Source organism: Chlamydotis macqueenii, unplaced genomic scaffold (genome assembly GCF_036417535.1).
Source record: "Chlamydotis macqueenii isolate bChlMac1 unplaced genomic scaffold, bChlMac1.mat HAP1_SCAFFOLD_305, whole genome shotgun sequence".
In the NCBI taxonomy this organism is placed as follows: Eukaryota; Metazoa; Chordata; class Aves; order Otidiformes; family Otididae; genus Chlamydotis; species Chlamydotis macqueenii.
This window is the reverse complement of record NW_028239170.1, coordinates 27458-46579: the sequence shown is the minus strand read 5'-3', so window position 1 is coordinate 46579 and position 19122 is coordinate 27458. Positions and strand designations below refer to the sequence as shown.

Below are 19122 nucleotides of genomic sequence, written 5' to 3'. Positions count from 1 at the left end.
GGCAGCCCCACTGGGAGCCCCGGCCCCCTGAGAAGACCCCCCCCAGCTCCTGGGCGCCCCCACCCCGGGGCGAGGGACCCCCCTCCGGCCGCCTGGACCCCTTCTCCCAGGCCTTCGGCGGCCACTTGGTGGGTGAGGCCTGGGGGGCCGGGACCCCCGCGCCCGGGGAGGTCACCCCCACCCTGGCCTACCTGCCCCTGCCCTATGGTGGCCCCCCCCCGGAGGAGCTGCCCCCCACCTGCCTCTACCAGGACCTGCGCCCCCCCCCCTTGCACACCCCCTGCACCCTTCCAGGACCCAGGTGAGTGTGGGGGGGTGGGGTGGGGCTGCTGAGCCCTTTTTCTAAATTTTTGGGGTGGGGGGGTGGCACTGACCCCCTCCCCCTCTGTCCCATCGCAGCCCCACAGGGACCGGGGGGGGGGCGAGGGTTTCACCGGATTCCTGGGACCCCCGGATTGGGCAGCCGATGGGGCACCATGCTTCCAGGTGAGACCCGGGGGGGGGGGGGGGGGGGGGCACAAAAAGAGTTGGGGGGGCAAAAAGTCGGGGGGGGGGCGCACTGGAGTGCCCTGGCGCTTGATGCCCCCCCCATCCCCCCGCAGGACCCCAGCCGCTATTTCAGGGGCACAGAGCTGCCTTTCCCGGGGGTCCCCCTATGGCTGGGGGGGCGCTGTGAGGTGAGCCCCCCCTGGGCGGGGGGCGCGGCCCCCCCCGAGGTGAGCGAAGTGGGGGGAGAGGGGGGCAGGGGGACCCCCCAGTGCCGCCCCCCCGACCTCCACCCCTCCATCTCTCCCCACAGCCCCCTGCCAGCGAGGAGCGGGCCCCCCCGTACCGAAGCCGCCTGGGTTTGGGGGGGGGCCCCCCCCGGTACCGGCCGCCCCCCATGCTGGACCCGGGGCGCAAGGGGCCGGGGTTGTTCGGGGGGGGCAGCCCCCCCAGGGGCGCAGACCCCCAGCACCTCTCACCTCCGTGAGTCGGGGAGGGGGGCAGGCGGGGATTTGGTGGGGGCTGCCCCAGGCCGACCACCCCCGTTTTTTTTTTGGTGTCCCCCCCCCCAGGAAAATCAACGTGGGCCCCGGCTTCCAGGCAGCCGTGCCGGCCACAGCGGGGGGGGGCTGCACGCGGGACCCCCCTGCGGGGGCCACGCTGGCCTGGAGCCCCTGGCCCGGGCTGGAGGGGGACCCCGAAATGCAGCAGCGAGGTGAGACCTGAATGTTTGGGGGTGGGTTTTTTTTTTGGGGGGGGTTCGGGCGGGGGGGTCTGAGACCCTCACCCTGCCCCCCCCCCAACAGTGGAGACCCTGCTGGACCTGGCCTGCTCCAGCGCCCTGCCCGGGGGGGGCACCAACCGCGAGCTGGCCCTGCACTGCCTGGCCCGCGCACGCGGCAGCCTGACGGTGAGGGGGGGCAAGTGGGATTTGGGGGTGCCCCCCCCAGCACCCTCTGACCCACCGTGTGCCCCCCCCCCCCGCACCCCCCAAAAAAAACCAGGGCGCCCTGGAGATGCTGCTGCTGGGGACGCCGGGCTGGCCGCACGCAGACCCCCTGGCTGGGTACCACTACACTGGTGAGGGGCTGGGGGTCCTGGGGGGGTCCTGGGGGGTTCGGGGGGGGCACCCCAAAATCCTGACCCCCGCGCCCGCAGGCAGCGACGCCTGGACCCCCCGGGAGCGCCGGCTCTTTGCCCAGGCCCTGGCGCGGCACGGGAAGGACTTCGTGCGCATCCAGCATGAGGTGAGAGACCCCCCCCCAGCCCGTGCTGCCCCACCCGCCCCAGCACCCCCATTCCACCGGGGTCACCCCAAAATCTGCCCCCCCGCCCCCCAGGTGCCCTCCAAGCGCACGACGCAGTGCGTGGAGTTTTACTACCTGCACAAAGCGCGGCTGGGACGGGCGCGCAGGCAGGTACAGGGCGGGGGGGTGGAGATCCCCCCCATGACACTGGGGACCCCTCCTGGATTTGAGGTGGGGGGCACCAGGACCCTCCCCTTCCGTTCTGGGGGGCACTGGGGCCCCCCCCCCTCCTCCTCCTCCTCCTCCCACTCTCTGTCCCAGGCGCCACCCGAATCCCTCGGCTCCTGCTTCCCCTGCAAGCTCTGCGGCAAGTACGCGGGGTGGGGAGGTCTGAGGGGGGCTTGGGGGGGTGTTTGAGGGGGCTGGGGGGGCCCAGAGGGTGCGGGGGGAGCCCAGAGGGGGCTGCCCACCCCTCTTTCCCCACAGGACCTTCCCCAAAATCAAAAGCCGCAACGCCCACATGAAGATCCACCGGCAGCAGGAGGGCTGGGGGGGGGCCCCTCTCCTGCCCCCCCCGTGGCCCCCTGGCGCCCCTACAGGGGGCCACGGGGGGGGGCACGGCAGAGGGGCCCCCCCCCAGCCCTCCTGACTGGGGTGGCCCTCCCCCTACACTGGTCGGCAGTAGCGGACTTTTGATTGTGGAGACGCTTGGCCGGGGAGCCCCGCGGGTGAAAAAGGGGGGGTGGTCCCCACGAAAAATCTGGGGGTGGGGGGGCTCTGTCGAGAAATAAAGTCTGAGCATCCCCAGTGGGGGGGCTCTGCGGAGTTGGGGGGGGGAGGCCCTGTGGAGTGGGGGGGTCCTCACACCTCGACGTGGGGGTCCGAGCCCCGGCCCTCGCGCTGCAGCTGCTCCTCCTCCCGCAGCTTCGGCTTCTCCGTCCGCGTGTGCCACACCAGTACCTGGGGGGGGGGCGTCAGCGGGACCCCCTGCGGCCCCGGGACCCCGCTGGGGCCGGGACCCCCCCCGCCCCACCTGCGCACCCCAGCGACCCCCTGGCCCCGGGGTCTGCGCCCCCAGTGACCCTGGAGCCCCCTGCGGCCACCCACAGCCCCAAGGGACGGCGGGACCCCCCCAAACCCCTGAGGGACCCCGGGACCCCCTGCAGGGACCCCCAGATCCCCCCAGAGACCCCCAGGACCCTCCCGAGGCCCCCCCCCGCCCCTCACCTGTGTGCAGTTGTCGGCCTTGGGCTCCAGCTCGGCAGGGAGACGAGACCCCCAGGACCCCACGGGACCCCAGGACCCTCCAGTGGACCCCTAGACGGCCGGAGGGCCCCCAAAACCCCCACAAGGGACCCGAAAATCCCTGAGAGACCCCAAACTCCCCCCGAGGGCCACCCCATCCCCTACCCGGCTGCAGTTGTCGGCCTTGCGCTCCAGCTCGGCGGGCGACACGAGACCCCCAGGACCCCGCTGCGCCCCCACAGGACCCTAGGACCCCCCTGAGGCCCCCCAAAACCCCCAAACCCCCCGAGGGCCCCCAAAACCCCCCCTGAGGCCCCCCAAACCCCCGCGAGGGACCCCAAAACCCCCACCTGGGTGCAGTTGTTGGCCTTGCGCTCCAGCTCGGCGGGCGAGACGAGACCCCCAGGACCCCGCTGCGCCCCCACGGGCCCCTAGGACCCCCAAAACCCCCCCGAGGGCCCCCAAAACCCCCAACCCCCCCCGAGGCCCCCCAAAGCCGCACCTGGGTGCAGTTGTTGGCCTTGGGCTCCAGCTCGGCGGGCGAGACGAGCCCCTGCAGCAGGCTGCCCTCCAGGAAGCCCCCTCTGGGCGCGGGGGTCGAAGCGCGCGGCCGGGCGCGCCAGCAGCAGCGGCAGCCCCACGGCGAAGCCGGCCATGTCAGCGGGAAGGGGCGCTCCGGCCGCCAGGCGGTGTGGAAGCCCACCACGCGGCCCCCCGCCACCACCGGCCGCTCGAACAGCAGCCCCCCCACCAGCCCCACCGGCCAGACGGCCACGCCGCGGGTGCTGCGCATCTGGGGGGGGCGGAGAGCGGGCGTCGCGGGGGGGGGACAGGAACCGGGGGGGCTCTAGGAGGGGTTGGGGGGATTGGGGGGCTCTGGGGGGGTTTAGGGGAGTCTGGGAGGAACCGGGGGGGTTCTGGGAGGGGTTGGGGGGGATTGGGGGGCTCTGGGGGCTCGGGGGGGTTGAGGGGAGTTGGGGGAGAATCAGGGGCTCTGTGGGGGAATTGGGGGGCTCTGGGGGGTTTAGGGGAGTCTGGGGGGAATTGGGGGGTTTAGGGGAGAACTGAGAGGGTCTAGAGGGGTTCAGGGGGGAATTGGGGGGCTCTGGGGGGGCTTTAGGGGACTCTGGGGGGGATTGGGGGCTCTGAGGCGGTTAGGAGAGAACTGAGAGGGTCTAGAGGGGCTTAGGAGAGTTTTAGGGGGGAAGCGGAGGGATCTAGACAGGGTTGGAGGGAATTGGGGGGCTCTGGGGGAGTTTATCAGAATTTGGGGGGAAATTGGGGGGCACTGGGGGGGATTAGGAGAGTTTAGGGGGGAACTGGGAGAGTCTAGAGGAGGTTAGGAGAGAATGGGGGGGGAAGGAGGGTTTTGAGGTGGAACTGGGGGGCTCGGGGGGGGGGTTAGGAGCAGAATTGAGGGGCTCCAGAGGGGGTTGGGGGAATTGGGGGGGCTCAGGGGGGGCTGGAGGAACTTGGGGGGAGTTCAGGGAGGGGCTGAGGCGCCGAGCGGCAGAGCGGAGGAGTTTGGGGGTCCTGGGGGTGCCGGGGGGGTTTTGGGGGGGTCGGAGGGGTCTGGGGGGGCCGGGGGGGTTTCGGGGGGCCCACCTCCTCGAAGAGGCGCAGGCTGTAGGTGTTGTCGTCATCGGCGAAGTAGACGACGCCGCTCTCGCCGGGCGCCCGCGTCTCCCGCAGCCACTGCAGCGCCCGGTTGCGCTGCTCCACGCCGCGGGGGCGCAGCCAAGGGGGGGTCCCCGGGGCGGCGGCGGTGCTCGGGGGGGTCTCGGCGTTCAGGTGGGTGAAGGGCACCCCGCTGGCGGCCAGCAGCCCCCCCACCAGCGCCGAGGGGGCCGCCGCGTCCTCCACCACCACCCAGTGCAGCGCCCGCACGTGCAGCAGCGTCTGCGACAGCCGCACCAGCTCCGCCTTCTGCACTGGCCTGCGGGGGCGGGGGGGTCAGTGGGGGCTCCGGGGGGGGGCATGGGGGCGGGGGGGCACGGGGGGGTGTGGGAAGGGGTCTGGGGGGCGCTGAGGAAGGGGCTGCTGGGGCTCCAGGGCGAGCTGGGGGGTGTGAGAAGGGGTCTGGGGGCGGCTGTGAGGGGGCTGGGGGGGTCACGGGGGGGCTACGGGGTGTAGGAGGGGGGGCTGGGGGGGTGTGTGGGGGGGAAATGGGTCTGGGGGGGCAGATTTGCGCTCTGTGGATCTGGAGGGGGGGCACAAATGGGTCTGGGGGGCAGGTCAGGCTGGGGGTGGGGGCACAAATGGGGCTGGGGGGCAGGTCAGGCCGCGCAGGGGGCGGGGCTCTCACCTGGCGTAGGTGGGGGTCACCACATAGATGGTGGGCAGGGCCCGGCCCCCCCCCCGGCGCTGGGGGCTCCCCCCGGGCCCCCCCACCCCGTGGCCCCCCCGGCCCCCCCGGCAGCCGCTCCCGGTGCCACTCGGAGCAGTCGCAGGGCTGCCCTGGTGGGGGGGAAAGGGGGGTATGGGGGGGAAAGGGGTGTATGGGGGGGTCAGCGGGGCACGGGGGGGGGCCGGGGGGGGCAGGGACCCCCCGGCTGCCCCCCCCGCCCCCCCCCGCTCACCGAGCTGCAGCAGGGCGCAGAGCAAGCCCCACCAGTGACACCGCGAAGTAGACGATGAAAACGTTCTTCAGCTTCAGGCGCATGGCGGCGCCGGGGCCGGGGGGGGCGCGGGGGGGCGCCGCCGCAGCTGCGGGGGGCGCTGGGGGGGGGGCCCGGGGGTCCCGGCTCCCCTGCGGGGTGCTGGGGGGCTCCAGAAGGGGTCCTTGGTGCTCCAGGGCGTCCTGGAGAGGGTCGGGGGGGGGGGGCTCAGGTGTGCCAGGGGGTCTTTGGGAGGGGTCCGGGGGTCCCGGGTGCTCTGGGGGGTCCCGGGGGAGTCTCGGGGGTCTGGGGGGTCCCGGGGGGGGTCCAGGGGTCCTGGGGGGGTCTCGAGGCTCGGGGGGGGGGGGTCCCAGGTGCTCTGGGGGGCCTTCGGGGGGGTTCAGGGGGTCTCAGGGCTCGGGGGGGGTCCCAGGTGCTCCAGGGGGTCTCAGGGCTCTGGGGGGGTTTCAGGGGGTCCTGTGGGGGTCCAGGGGGTCTCAGGGCTCTGGGGGGTCCTGGAGGCGGCGGGGGGTCCCGGCGGCGGGGGGGGGTGTCCCCACCCTGGAGCCCCCAGCACGCTCTGCCCGGGGCCGTTTCCGCCCCCCCAACACCCTCAGTACATCCCAGTACGCCCCCGGTTCGCGTCCCGTATCTCCCCCCCCAGCGCCCCCCCCGCCCCCGAGCGCAGACGTGGCGCCGTTGCCAGGCGACGGCAGCCGGACTCACCGCGCGGGACCGGGGCCGGTTCCGGGCCGCGAAGCTTCCGCGGGGCCGGGCCCGGCCGCCACTTCCGGTCCGCGCCGACCGCGCTCCGGCCGCCACTTCCGGCCGCGGTCCGACCGCCGCGAGCTCCGGCCCGCGGTGACCCCCCGCGCGGAAGGTTCCGGCCTGCCCCGCCCCGGGAACCCCAAAATCTCACTTTTTCTTTCCTTGGTTTTATTTGTCTTTTATCAAAACTCCGCCTGGGCCGCCCGGCCCCGCCCGGCCGCGGGAGGCAGAGAGGGGGCTTGGCTCTGCCCCCCCCCGCCCCCCCGCCCCAGAGGCCCCGCTTGGGGGATGAGGGGAGGGATGAGGGGAGGGGCTCCCCCAAACCCCAGCTGACCCCCGCTGGCTGGGGGAGGGGGGAGAAAACGGGGGGAGGGGCGTGTGAAGGGGGGGAGGGGCAGGAAGGAGCGGGAAGGAAGGGGAGGGGGATGGAGAGGGGGACAGGGAGGGGTGGGGCAAAAGGAGGGGCACGCAGAGCCTTGGTCCCCAGCCCCCCCAGCCCCACACTTGGGGGGCAAAGGGAGGGGGCGGGGGTCAGAGGCAGCATGTGACCCCTCCCCCCACCTTGCAGCCCCCCCAAAACCAACCGGGGACAAACTCCTGCTACAGCAGCCAAGGGAGCAGGGGGCAGGGGGAACCCCCTGCCCCCAGGATTGGGGGTGGTCCCGGGGGGCTGTGGGGGGTCCCGGGGGGGGTGTGGGGGAGGAGCCCCCCCCCGCCGCCCCCAGCAGCAGCCCCCCCTCTGCATTATCGCAGGACGATGGCCCAGTCAGTGCCGATGGGGACCCCCGGCTTGCGCACGGTGAGGACGGAGGTCTCGGCCTCGTACTGGAAGTCGAGGCGGGTTTCGAGGCCGTCTGGAGGGGGGCGGGGGGAAGGACAGGGGGTGAGGGTGGGGGGGTTTGGGGGGTGTACCCACCCCCAGGACCCCCCCACCGAGCCCCCTACTCACCCGCGGGACGGAGAAGGATGCCGGCCGGTTTCCCCGCACCCAGAATCACCACGCGCTCCAGCCAGGCCGGGGTGTCAAAGGAGCCCGGGGGTCCGCGGAGCTGCGGGGAAGGAGAAAGGGGGGGTCCAGGGGGGGTCCAGGGGATCCCTGGGGGGCCTCAGGGGGCCTAGGGGACTCGGGGGGGGGTCACCTGGCCGTCAGAGTGTTGCCGGCGAAGGTGAACTGCCGGTGCAGTAACGCGATTTTGTCTCTAAAGCTCTCCCCGTCGTCCAGGAAGAGATCGCCCTCCGCTGTACCCTGGGGGGGCACGGGGGGGGTAAGGGGGGTGTTGGGGGGCGTAAGGGGGATTTTGGAGGGGGGGGTCTGCACTCACCTGGGGGCTGAGGGCCACGTAGAGGGTGTAGGGATCCCCCCGCATGCACTCGGTGGAGCGCCGCGCCGCTCCTGCCGCGGCACCACTGTCCCCCCGCGCTGGAACACTGGCACCTGCGGGGGAGAGGGGGGGTGGGCCCGGCCCCCCCAGCCCTCCCCCGGCCCCCCCACCCCTCCCAAAGCCCCTCAGCCCCCTCCCCGTCACCCACGCTGCTCATGGTCACGGGCAACGTAGAGCGTCTGGGGCGCGTGGTGCTTTTGGTGGGAGGTGATGTCATACCAGACCTGAGGGTAGCAGACAGGTGGTTTCGGGGGGCGGGGGGTGAAACGGGCCCCCACGCCCCTCCCACTCAGAGCCTGCAGCCCCCCACCCAGCTCACCTCGCCCTTGCCAGGCAGGTAAACCTGCACGCCGCGCGCGCCCTGCTCCGTCACGGGGTGCACAGCAGCGCCCTGTCTGCGAAAATGGCGGCGGGGCCGGGGGGGGCCCGGGTCAGCGGCGGGGGGTCCCGGGGGGGACAGGGGACCCCCCGCGGGGCCGGGGACAGCCACCCCCTCACCGATCAGGTACTGGTCATCCATGGCGAAGGTGGCGGTGTCCTCGGGGTACTCCATCCACAGCTGCCTGGCGGCGCGGGAGGGTCGGCGTTTATTTTGGGGGGGGGGGGACGACGCACACGCGCGCGCCCCCCGCGCCCGCTCACCTCATGACGGGCAGCCCGCGGCGGGTGGCTGCGGTAGAAGGCGGTGTACCAGAAGGGCAGCAGCGCGTAGCGCTGGCGCACGGCGGCGCGGATGAGCGCGGCCGTCTCCTCGCCGAAGAGCCAGGGCTCGCGCCGCGCCGTGTCCAGGTGCGCGTGCGCGCGGAAGAAGGGCTGGAACGCGCCCGCCTGGTACCAGCGCACCAGCAGCTCCGCCTCGGGGTTCTTAAAAAAGCCCCCCACGTCCGCTGCGAGGCGGGGGCGGGGCGGGGCTCAGCGTGCGGCGCGGCGCCCCCCCGGCCCCGCGTGTCCCACCCCGCTCACCGCCGCAGAAGGAGAGCGCCGCCAGCCCGAAGCTCAGGCACATGGGGATGGAAATCCGGAGGTGCTCCCACTCGGCAGCGTTGTCGCCCGTCCACACCGCGCCTGCGGGGCGCCCACAGCCGTGAGGGGGGTGGTAAATAGTTGGGGGGGGGGGGCGTAAATATGAAGGGGGGGGCCCCCCAGCCTCACCGTAGCGCTGCGAGCCGGCGAAAAACGCGCGGCTGAGCACGAAGGGGCGGCGCTGCCCGCCCGAGCGCTGGATCTGCCCCTCGGCCGTCGCCATTTGCTGCGAAAAAAACCCAAAAAACCCCCAAAATATCGTAAAAATGACGCGGCAAGGCGGGGGGCGTTTGTGGGGGGCGGGGCGCCGCGCTCACCACATAGAGGCCGTAGAGGTTGTGCAGGTCGCGGTGCTCCCAGCCGCCGTGGTGCACCGCGTCCTTGTGCATCGTCACCTCGGGGCCGCTGAACACCGACGGCTCGTTCATGTCGTTCCAGGTGAACAGGTTCTCCGTCGAGCCCTGGGCGGGGGGCACGGGGTGGGGGGGCAAATGGCGAGGTGGGGGTGTGGGGGGGGGCGGCGCACGCGGCCGCGGGGGGGGGCGGCGGCGGCGGGGGAATCTCACCTCGTACTGGTCGTACGCGAACATGGAGGCCCACCACGCGCGCATGGCGGGGTTGGTGAAGTCGGGGTACGCGGCCGAGCCTGCGGGCGGCGCAGGGGTCAGCGTGGGCCCCCCGTCACCTCGGGACCCCCCCGTCACCTCAGGACCCCCCCCCTAGTCTCGGCCCCCTCACCCGGCCAGCACCAGCCCTCGTAGTCGCCGCCGTCCTTCGTCTTGACGTAGAAGCCGCGCGGCGGCGCAGCTCGTTGTGCACGCGGTAGCCGACGTCCACCTTGATGTGGGGGTCCACGATGCTGACCATCTGCGGGGGGGGCGCAGATCAGCACCCCGGGGGGGGTCCCGCAGCCCCTGGGCGGGGGTCCCGCGCCCCCCCACCCCAGACCTTGCGTTTCCTGGCGGCCAGGCGCTCCAGCATGGCGCGGGGGCCGGGGAACTTGCTGGGGTCCCAGGTGAAGTAGCGCTTGCCGTCGGCGTGCTCGATGTCCAGCCAGAGCACGTCGCAGGGCACGGCGTGCTCCTCGAAGCCGCGCTCCACCGCCGCCACGTCGGCCTCGTCGTTGTAGTTCCAGCGGCTCTGGTGGTAGCCCAGCGCGAAGAGCGGGGGCAGCGCCTGCGTGCCTGCGGAGGGCGGGGGGGGGGCTGGCAGCGGGGGCCCGCGGCACCTCCCCGAACCCCGCGGGAACCCCCCCTGGCCCGGCCCGTACCGTGAGGGCGGTGTACTGCCCCGCCACGGCGGCGGGCGTGGGGCCCAGCAGCAGGAAAACGTCGATGATGCCACTCTCCGACATCCAGCGCACGTCGGTCTGCGGCGTCTCGCCCCCGCCCTGCATGTAGTCCAGCAGCTTCCCGAAAAGCGTTCTGCCGGCGCGGAGGGGGGCGTCAAAACCTCGCTGGAACCCCCCAAAAAAAAACCAAACAAAACCCCAAACAAACAAAAACCAAAAACAACCCCCCCAAAAAAACCTGAAAAAACAAAATCCCCCAAAAAAACTGCACAAAACCCCCCAAAAAAACCCCAAAACCCCCCAAAAACCGGCCCCCCCGCACCTTGCCGGCCGTGTTGGAGCTGATGTCCACCCAGGTCTCGGCGGCGTTGAGCCAGAAGAGGCCGAGCGTGCGGCGCGCGCGCGTGCGCCAGCAGCAGCGGAACGGAGCCGTACAGCGCCATGGGGGTGTACAGCTCGTACTGGAACACGTCCAGGTTGTACAGGCGGTAGGGGTCCCCCCCCCTGCGGGACGGGACAGGCCGGGGCGGGTCAGCGGCCCCCCCGCCGCCGCCGCCGCCCCCCCCCGCGCCCACCCACGCGCGCTCACTCGGTGGTGCGCAGGCGCAGGCTCTCGGCGTGCTCGGGGATGCCGTACACGTGCTCCAAGCCGGGCAGGGAGAAGTCCAGCCCACCGACGTGGGTCCTGCGGCGGGACGGGGAGCGGGGGAGTGCGGGGGGGTGAAACCGGAGCCCCCGCCCCGCGCCGGCCCCCGCCCCGAACCCGCAGCGCGGGCCTCACCGTTGGGTTTGCTGTCCGTGTGCGTTTTGAACGTCTCCTCCCAGGACCCCGGCTCGTCAGCGGGCTCGGCGGGCTGCGGGCCAGCGGCCGTTAGCGCCGGGTGGGCGCAGGGGCTCCCCCGCCGAAAAAAACAACCACAAAGGGGGTGCTCCTCAGCCGCCCCGCCCCGCGGTACCTCCTCGCCCCCGCTCAGCGGCGTCCCCCGTCGCGGCGGCGGCTCCCTCCTGCCCCTCGGCCGCCGCCCCCTCCTCCGCTGCAGGCTCGCCGGGGGGGTCCCTGGGGGGGGGCGGGGGCGGTTACGGGACGTCCCAGTCGCCGCTCCGGAGTCACCCGCGCAGCAGACTCCCGCTGGGGATGGGACGCCCCCGGCGCCCCCCCCAAAATGAGGGGAATGCTCCAGCTGCCCCGCCCCCCCCCCACCTCCAGCTCCAGCTCCAGCTCGCGCGGGGCGGGGCGCGGCTCCTCGCTTTTGGGACAGGACGGCTCCTGCCCCCTTCCCCCTCCCTCCCGCCGTGGGGGGGGCCGGCGTCCCCGGCCGGGGCTCCCGCGGGGGGGCACGGGGTGGGTTTCGGGGGGCGGGGGGGGGGGCAGAGACAGCAGCAGAAGCCGCGGATTTACCTACGGAAAAGGCTCTTGATCCCATCCCACAAGCTACCGACCGAGCTACTAACTTTATCCGAGAAACTGGGGCGCGGCGGGGGGCAAGCGCAGCCAGAAACAGAAACACAGCCGAGAGTCAGCGCCGGGAGCCGCCGGCCCCCCCCGCCCCCCCGCGGCCCCGCCCGCCCCGCTTTTCGGGCAGTGCTGCCGTCCTCCCCTCCCCCTTTCCCCTTGGGTGTCCCAAGTCCCCGGGACGGGGTGGGGTTTTTTTGGGTGTTTTTTGGGTGTTTTTTTTGTGTCCCAAGTCCGTGGGGGGGGCGTGTGGTTTTTTTTTGGGCGTCCTGGGGCGCGAGGAGGGGGGGAAGCCGATCGCGCCCGGCCGTACTCACGAGTCCCGCCGGCGCCGCAGGTGCTCGAAGAAGAGGAGGCCGCGAGCGTTGACGCTGCAGAGCAGCTCCCGGCCCTGCAGCAGATCCATGCGGAACGGCTTCTCCGTCACCAGCAACCGGTGTCCCGCCGGGCCCAGCGCCAGCTCCAGGCTCCCCTCGTCCCGCGCCGTCACTGCCAGCCTGCCCGGGAGAAACCGGGGTGGGTGCCGACAGCGGCCGCGTGGTGCCCCCCGCCGCCCCCCGGCCCCGCCCCGCGCTCACCGCTCCACCGGCGGCTCGGCCACCAGCACATCCGGCACCTCGAAGCGCGGCCGCGGCGGGTGCAGCTCCTTGATGCGGATGCGCGTGGCGTTGCCCCGCAGCCCCCACAGCTCCAGCAGCAGCGGGACCTGCAGGTGAGTGGGGAGACGCGGGCGGCGGCGGCGGGACGATGCCGCTCGCCGCCACGGCGGCGTCCTCGTCCCTACCCCCGCCGGCCCCGCGCCGACCTTGGTGGCTTCGTTGACGAGCTGCAGCCGGGCGGCGTCGGGCCCGAGCTGCAGCGACTCCAGGACGGCTCGGTACGGCGAGTTCCCGGGCTGGAATCTGCGCTGGCGCCTGCAGCGACGGCGGGGGGAGCCTGAGCGCTGCCCCCGGCCCCCAGGCTGGACCCCACCCCCCGCCCCACCCTGGTACGGATTCGTCTCCTCTCTCCCCAGCCCGGTACTGGTTTCCCCACCCCCTCCCTGCCCCCGGTACCGGTTCCCCCACCCCGGTACCCGTTCTGCCCCCCCATCCTCACCCCGGGTACCCGTTCTGCCCCCCCCATCCTCACCCCGGTACCCGTTCTGCCCCCCCCATCCTCACCCCGGTACCCGTTCTGCCCCCCCCATCCCCACCCCGGTACCGGTTCCCCCCCCGTCATCCCCGCCCCGGTACCGGTCCCCCCCCCTCATCCCCGCCCCGGTACCGGTCCCCCCCCCCCCCCATCCCCACCCCCGGTACCGGTTCCCCCCCCGTCATCCCCGCCCCGGTACCGGTCCCCCCCCCCCCCCATCCCAACCCCGGTACCGGTCCCCCCCCCCCCCCATCCCCAACCCCGGTACCGGTCCCCCCCCCCCATCCCCAACCCGGTACCGGTCCCCCCCCCCCCCCCCATCCCCAACCCCGGTACCGGTCCCCCCCCCCCCCCCCCATCCCCAACCCCGGTACCGGTCCCCCCCCCCCCCATCCCCAACCCCGTACCGGTTCCCCCCCCCTCATCCCCGCCCCGGTACCGGTTCCCCCACCCCCTCCCCACCCCGGTACCGGTTCCCCCCCCTCATCCCCGCCCCGGTACCGGTTCCCCCACCCCCTCCCCACCCGGTACCGGTTCCCCCCCGCACCCACCGGCAGAAGCCGCTCTGCTCGCACGTTTTGAAGTTGCTCCGGTCCACGGCCAGGGCGGCCCCGAGGCAAATGGCCGCCCACAGCAGCCGCCTGTGGGGGGGCGGGGAACCGGGGGTGGGTCGGGGCGAAGGCAGGGCCGCGGCTCCGCCTCCGCCACGGCCGGGAAGGGCGGGGGGCACCGGGTGCAACCGGAGGGGGGGGGCGCGGGGGGGCGCGGGGGGGTGGGGGGGCCTGGGCCGCAGCTCGGGCCCTGGGGGTGGGGGGGACCCGGCGGCAGCCTGCGGCTGGGGGGTCCGGGAGGCGGGGGACCGGTTGAGGGGGGCCCAGGGGAGGGTGAGGGGGTGCGGGGCCCCGCCGGGGAGGGGGGGTTTGGCCCGGATTTGGGGGGGGGGCGGGTCCAGGCCGCAGGGTCCCGCCGAGCCCCACGCTCACCTCCCCGGCGCCGCCGCCATCTTGGATCGGGCCTGACCCTTCACCCCGCCCCTCAGCCTCACGCTGCCGCGCCCCATTGGCTGTGAGGAGCCACGCCCCCCGGACACGCCTTTTCCCATTCGCTCCCGGCCCGGCTCACCTGGTTGCCGGGGAGACCGCAGGGCCCGCCCCTCTCCTACCCGTCATTTGCACGCCAGAGGTGATGGATGGAAACTCTCACCAATCAGAGTGCGACTTAGGGAAGAGGCGGGGACACACCGTGCAGTTGGGGAAAGGCAGACCAATGAAAGCGCGGAAAAGCTGAGTGACACATCCGAGCGCCCACACAGAACACCCCCCAGCCACCCGCTGGGGGCTTCCCCGGCAACGCCCCGCCCCCGCGGCCATGGCAACCACGGCCGTGGCAACCGCGGTCCGCCTCTTCACCGCCGCAGGCGCCAATCACCAACTTGCTCGCATGAGTGGCAGGCGACACCGACCAATCACCTGGCGCCACTGATTCCTGTCGGGTCGGCCCCCGTTGAGCGGCAAGGCGTTGCGGCCAATGGAAGTTGGCGCTGCCCGCCGGCCGGGCTGCCTATCAGCGTGGAGGGGCGGGGCGTCGCCAGGCCGCTGCTTTGTGGTGAGTAGGGAGGGGAGGGGGGGGGGGGGGGCGTCGGACCGGGACCGGGACCGGGACCGGGACCGGTCCCACCGGGGCTGGACGGTGCGGAATGGGCTCGGCCGGCGCTGAACGGGGCCGTGCCGGGCCCCGCTGGGGCTGACTGGGGCCCTAACCGGGCCTGAATGGGTCCAAACGGGGCTGTCCAGGCCCCACTGGGCCGGACTGGGCCTCAGCGGGCCCAACTGGGGCCCTGACTGCGCCTGAGCGGGGCTGAGCGGGCCCCGCTGCACCAGCCCTGCCCAGCCGGTTCCCCGCGGCCCGGCTGACCCCCACCCCGTCCCCCCCGCAGGCCGGAGACCATGGAATTCCCAGAGCACAGCCGGCAGCTGCTGCGGGGGCTCCGGGAGCAGCGGGCCCAGGGTTTCCTCTGCGACTGCACGGTGCTGGTGGGCAGCGCCCCGTTCCCGGCTCACCGCGCCGTGCTGGCCGCCTGCAGCGCCTTCTTCCACATGTGTTACGCCGAGCGCTTGGGATAAAGGTGACTTGGTCTGCCTGAACAGCGAAATCGTCACGCCACCTGCCTCGGGCTGCTGCTGGAGTTCATGTACGAGGGGCGGCTGGCGCTGGCCGCCACGCCGCTGGAGGACGTGCTGGCGGCCGCCAGCTACCTGCACATGAACGACGTCGTCAAGCTCTGCAAGAAAAACTGCAAGCGCGCGTCCCAGCCGAAGCCGACAGCACCAAACAGGAGGAGGAGGAGGAGGAGGAGGAGGACGCCCTCGGCAGCCCCCCGCTGCCGCCGGCCGCTCCCCAGCAGCCTAGGCCCCGGGGTGCCCGGCCTGGCTCTCCCCATCCCGGCTTCCCAAACCGGGGGCAGCGGCGAGGAGCAGGGCGCTCTCCCCCGCGGAGCCGCCGCGTCTCGCGTGGACGTGGCCGACACCACGCAGCCCGGCGTGGAGAGCGACTGGGCCCGCGCCGCCGCCGAGCTTCCCCTCCCCAGCCCCAGCAGCTCGACAGAAGCCGCCCCCCGTGCCGCCGCCTTCCCCGGCGGGGAGCTGCCCGCTCCAGGGGGGCTCTGGGCGCCCGCCGCCCCCCGCTGGGCTGCTCCCCGCCGCCGTCAAGGTGGAAGCCATTGTTATCTCCGACGAGGAACCCGAAGGCGGCGCCCGGCGCCCCGCCGGCCTTTTCCCCGCGCCGTCCCGCGCCCCTCGGCCGCCGGCTTTTGGGGAGGCGTCAGGGGAGCCGCCGCCCTTCGGGCTGCCGGTGCTGCGGGAGCCACTGTTCCTGCCGCCGCTGGAGGGCGCGGGGGCTTCGGGCTTTTCGCCGAGGAGGCGCCCACCTGCCCCACCTGCGGGAAAACCTTCTCGTGCTCCTACACCCTGCGCCGCCACGCCACCGTGCACACGCGGGAGCGGCCCTACGAGTGCCGCCACTGCCTGCGCAGCTACACGCAGTCCGGGGACCTCTACCGCCACATCCGGAAGGCCCACAGCCACGGGATCCCCGCGCGCGGCGCGGCCCACGCCCGACCACGACCGCGAGAACCCGACCTGAACCGCGGAGCGGACGGGACCCGGCGGGCACAGGGACCCGGGGGACTCGCGGGCGGGGGCGCGGCCTCTGCGTGGGGGCGTGGCGGGTGTACGGCAGTCACGTGGGGCAATAAAGCGCTGCCGGCAACGAGGAAAGCGATTGGTCCCGGGGGCGGCGGGGGGGGGGGGGTGGCTGGGGTCACGCCCACGCGGCGGCGCCCCGCCCTCCATTGGTTGAGGCGCCATCCAATAGGCGACGGCAGCGCGCCGGGCCTGGAGCGGCGCATGCGCGCGCTGGCTCCGCCATGCTGCCGGCGCCCCCTGGCGGACGGGAGGAGCTCGGGCGCCCCAGTCCCCTCCCAGTTCAGCCCAGTCCCAGCCCAGCGCGCTCCAGCGCACCTCCCGTTCGACCCAGCGCCGGCGAACCCCCGTTCTGCCACCCCGCATCCCACGCTGCTCCCAGTCCAGTTCCACTCCCCCCCAGTCCCTCCGGGGTCACCGCACTCTGTCCCAGTCCCGTCCACTCTGTTCCACTCTCTCCCACTCCACCCCAGTCCCATCCAGTGCCCTCCCAGCTTGTCCCACTCCCTCCCAGTCTCTCCACTCATTGGCAGTCCTGTCCCACGGCCAGTCCATCCCAGTGCCGTCCCACCTACTGCCAGTCCCACCCCAGTCCCCCCTGACTCGCTCCCAGTCCATCCCAGTGCTCCCAGCGCTGCACACGGACCCTTAAATCACTTTAATCACAAAAATAGAGCTCTGTGCGACGGCACCTACAAAACCGGGGGGGGGGGGGGCCGGGGCGGGCGCCCCGCGCCCGGGTCAGGAGCAGGCAGGGGGGGCCCCCGGGGGGGCGCAGGCGGGGGGGGGCCCCCCGAAGAAGGCGGGTTCGGTGAGGGGGCGCAGGAGCAGCAGGAAGAGCAGCACCCCCAGGAGGTAACAGGGGAGCAGGGCGCGGCGGCGGGGGTGCTCCAGCGCGGCCCCCAGCGCCGGGAACCCATGGCGTTGCAGAAGGAGTGGCACAGCACCGGGCCGGCCAGGTGGCCTGCGGGCGGGACGGGGGGGGACAGCTCAGCACCCCCGGCGCCGCCCCGCGCCCCCCAACCTCGCCCCGCGCCCCCCGGCCCCGCCCCGCGCCCCCCGGCCCCGCCCACCTGTCCTGAGGAAGATGAAGGCCGTGTAGGCGCCGAAAACGGCTGTGTAGGAGAACTGGAAAGCTGCGGGGGGGGGAACAGCGGGGGTTAGGGGGGGCTGGGCAGCTCAAATCCCCCCCTTGGGACCCCGAATCTCGCCCCAGGCACCCCAAATCCCCCCCAGGCACCCCAAATCCCAATCCAGACACCCCAAATTGCCCTGAGCACCTCAAATCCCCCCCCCCGGGCACCGGAAGTCCCCCCTGAGCACCCTGCAGCACCCACCCTGGGTACCCCAAATCCCCGCTCGGGCACCCCGAACCCCTCCAAGCACCCAAACGCTCCGTCTCCCCCCGGTGCCACCCAGCCCCCCCGCGCCGTACCCGCCGACATGAAGATGCTGCCGACAGAGCCTGCCGGAACCGCAGCTGCTCGATCACGTGGTGAAAATGGGCTGGGGGGTGAGAAAGGGGTGTTTGGGGGAGGGGGTCCAGGGGGGTCCCTGCGGCGGGGCGGGGGTCCCCCACTCACCCACGCCGAAAAAGAGGGGGCAGGCGAGGACGGCGGGGCCGGGGCCGGCGCAGGGCAGCAGCATGGGCAGCATGCAGGCGCGGAACACCAGCTCCTCCGTCAGCGGGGCCACCACCTGGTTCCGCAGCCAGCGCACGTCGCCCAGGCACAGCGCCCACAACCGGGGGTCTGCGGGACAGGCAAGGCGGGGGGTGCGCCCAAAACCCACCCCCCCGAAACCCGCCGTCCCCCGACCCGACGGAACCCCCCCCCTTCCAAAAACAACCCCCCACCGAACTCACCGCGCACCATCGCCCCACGCGGGTCCCCCCAAAACCCAGCGCAGGCCCCTTCCCCGCCCCCCAAAACCTGCCGCTGCCCCCCCAAGCCCCTCCCCCTCCTCGGGACCCCCTACCCACCACCCCCAGCTCGTGTCCCCCCCATTCGTGTCCCCCCCCTTACCGAAAGCCACGCGGACGCCGTCGAGCCAGCGCCAGGGACAATCCATGGAAAGCTGGATGAGAGGCCCCAGAAGAGGATCTGTGGGAGATGGGGGCTCAGGGGGGTCGGGGGGGTCAGGGGTCTCAGGGGGGATCGGGGGGGTCGGGGGGGGTGCGGGGGTCCCCCAGCCCCACACCCACCATGGTGAGCAGCAGCGGCAGCAGCGTGGCCGGCAGCAGCCCCTCCAAGCCGCAGCCCCAGCAGCGCCGGCAGCGGGGTGTCCGGCTGCGGGGAGGAGAAACAGGGGGGTCAGGGGTGCCCACCCCCACTTCAGCCCCCCCCCCCCAAACCGGGGTCCCCCCAGCCTCACCCTGATGCCCGTCAGCTCCCTCCAGAGCCAGACAAAGGCGGGGGAGAGCCCGGAGACCACCAGGACGCTGGTGAAGCGGCGCTTGATGACGGAGGGGTGGTCCCTACGGCCCGGGGGGGGGTCAGCACGGATGGGGGGGTGCCCCCCACCCACAGGGGCCTCCCAACCCCCCAGTGCTCCATGGACCCTGACACCCTGACCCCGCCCCCCCCACAAGTACCCCCAATGCACCCCACACCCCCCAGGTAGGCTACAAACCCCGCCAGGGCCCCCAGACCCCCGGGTACCCTATAGCCCCCCCAGGTATCCTATAGCCCTTCCTCCACAGATACCCTACAGGCCCCCCCCCAGGTACCCTGCAGACCCCCCGGTACGCTATGGACCCCCCCAAGTACCCTATACACGTCCCAGATCTCCCCCACGTACCCTACAGCCCCCCAAAAACTCCCCCAGGTACCCTAGAGACCCCCCCAGACCCTCCAGTTCCCCCCAGCCCTCCTCAGCCCCCTCCAGACCCTGTAGCCCCCCAGACCCCCCTCAGCCCCCCTATAGACCCCCTCAACCTCCCCCATACCCTGTAGCCCCCCCAGACCCCCCTCCAGACCCCCCCCACCCGCCGCAGGTACCCTCCAGAGCCCCGGTACCCCCGGCCCGGCGCGGCCCGCCCCCCGCCCCCCGGCCCGTACCGCGGCAGGGGGCTGCCCCACACGTAGAGGCTGCCCACGTAGCAGCAGGCCAGGCCGAGGCAGCCCAGCACCGCGGCGCAGCACGGCCCGGGGCCGCCGCCGGGGACCGGGCCCCCGCCCGGCGCCGCTCCCGGGGCCGCCCCGCCGCGGCCCGCGGCCTCCGACACGGCCATGGCGCCGGGGGCGGGGCGAGGGGCGGGGCCTGCGCCGGGGGCGGGGCGAGGGGCGGGGCCTGCG

General features: G+C 73.5%; 5 protein-coding genes across 5 annotated transcripts; 2 read left to right on the top strand and 3 right to left on the bottom strand.

Moving 5' to 3' along the window:
* The first annotated feature begins 883 nt into the window (after positions 1-883).
* On the top strand, positions 884-2382 carry LOC147596035 (zinc finger protein 541-like). The gene is made up of 8 exons (XM_086771709.1): positions 884-969; positions 1059-1201; positions 1293-1396; positions 1491-1566; positions 1645-1733; positions 1827-1904; positions 2055-2104; positions 2220-2382. The coding sequence occupies exons 1-8, from the start codon at positions 884-886 to the stop codon at positions 2380-2382; spliced, it is 789 nt and encodes a 262-aa protein (XP_086627835.1).
* Positions 2383-2507: 125 nt separating this feature from the next.
* On the bottom strand, positions 2508-5754 carry B3GAT3 (beta-1,3-glucuronyltransferase 3). The gene is given in 9 exon segments (XM_086771717.1): positions 2508-2693; positions 3481-3558; positions 3560-3639; positions 3642-3771; positions 4584-4914; positions 5284-5325; positions 5327-5435; positions 5558-5585; positions 5587-5754. Coding segments are annotated over 9 exon segments (951 nt in total). The 5' UTR covers positions 5641-5754; the 3' UTR covers positions 2508-2594.
* Positions 5755-6500: 746 nt separating this feature from the next.
* Positions 6501-13686, bottom strand: GANAB (glucosidase II alpha subunit). Its single transcript, XM_086771708.1, is given in 33 exon segments — positions 6501-7197; positions 7293-7379; positions 7382-7392; positions 7483-7589; positions 7666-7730; positions 7733-7778; positions 7874-7891; positions 7893-7949; positions 8045-8109; positions 8112-8120; positions 8224-8288; positions 8368-8390; positions 8392-8612; positions 8689-8790; positions 8878-8974; positions 9066-9209; positions 9315-9394; positions 9487-9547; positions 9550-9615; positions 9697-9935; positions 10021-10172; positions 10348-10442; positions 10444-10543; positions 10629-10713; positions 10716-10724; positions 10821-10893; positions 10991-11096; positions 11439-11504; positions 11810-11989; positions 12071-12198; positions 12298-12406; positions 13178-13267; positions 13610-13686. Coding segments are annotated over 33 exon segments (2943 nt in total). The 3' UTR covers positions 6501-7087.
* A 475-nt stretch (positions 13687-14161) lies between these two features.
* On the top strand, positions 14162-16478 carry ZBTB3 (zinc finger and BTB domain containing 3). The gene is given in 9 exon segments (XM_086771707.1): positions 14162-14231; positions 14563-14745; positions 14747-14793; positions 14796-14912; positions 14915-15045; positions 15098-15294; positions 15296-15510; positions 15513-15854; positions 16360-16478. Coding segments are annotated over 8 exon segments (1341 nt in total). The 5' UTR covers positions 14162-14231; positions 14563-14572.
* RCE1 (Ras converting CAAX endopeptidase 1) lies at positions 16470-19079 on the bottom strand. The gene is given in 11 exon segments (XM_086771716.1): positions 16470-16746; positions 16749-16790; positions 16900-16962; positions 17262-17294; positions 17297-17332; positions 17410-17577; positions 17851-17928; positions 18026-18077; positions 18079-18114; positions 18200-18302; positions 18886-19079. Coding segments are annotated over 11 exon segments (963 nt in total). The 5' UTR covers positions 19059-19079; the 3' UTR covers positions 16470-16567.
* Positions 19080-19122: the final 43 nt, after the last annotated feature.

Excerpts from the sequence above, each read along its gene's own strand:
- LOC147596035 (XM_086771709.1), top strand. The coding sequence starts at position 884 with ATGCTGGACCCGGGGCGCAAGGGGCCGGGGTTGTTCGGGGGGGGCAGC. Across the intron at positions 970-1,058 it reads CCCCAGCACCTCTCACCTCC|GAAAATCAACGTGGGCCCCG; the intron begins GTGAGTCGGGGA and ends CCCCCCCCCCAG. Across the intron at positions 1,397-1,490 it reads GCGCACGCGGCAGCCTGACG|GGCGCCCTGGAGATGCTGCT; the intron begins GTGAGGGGGGGC and ends AAAAAAAACCAG.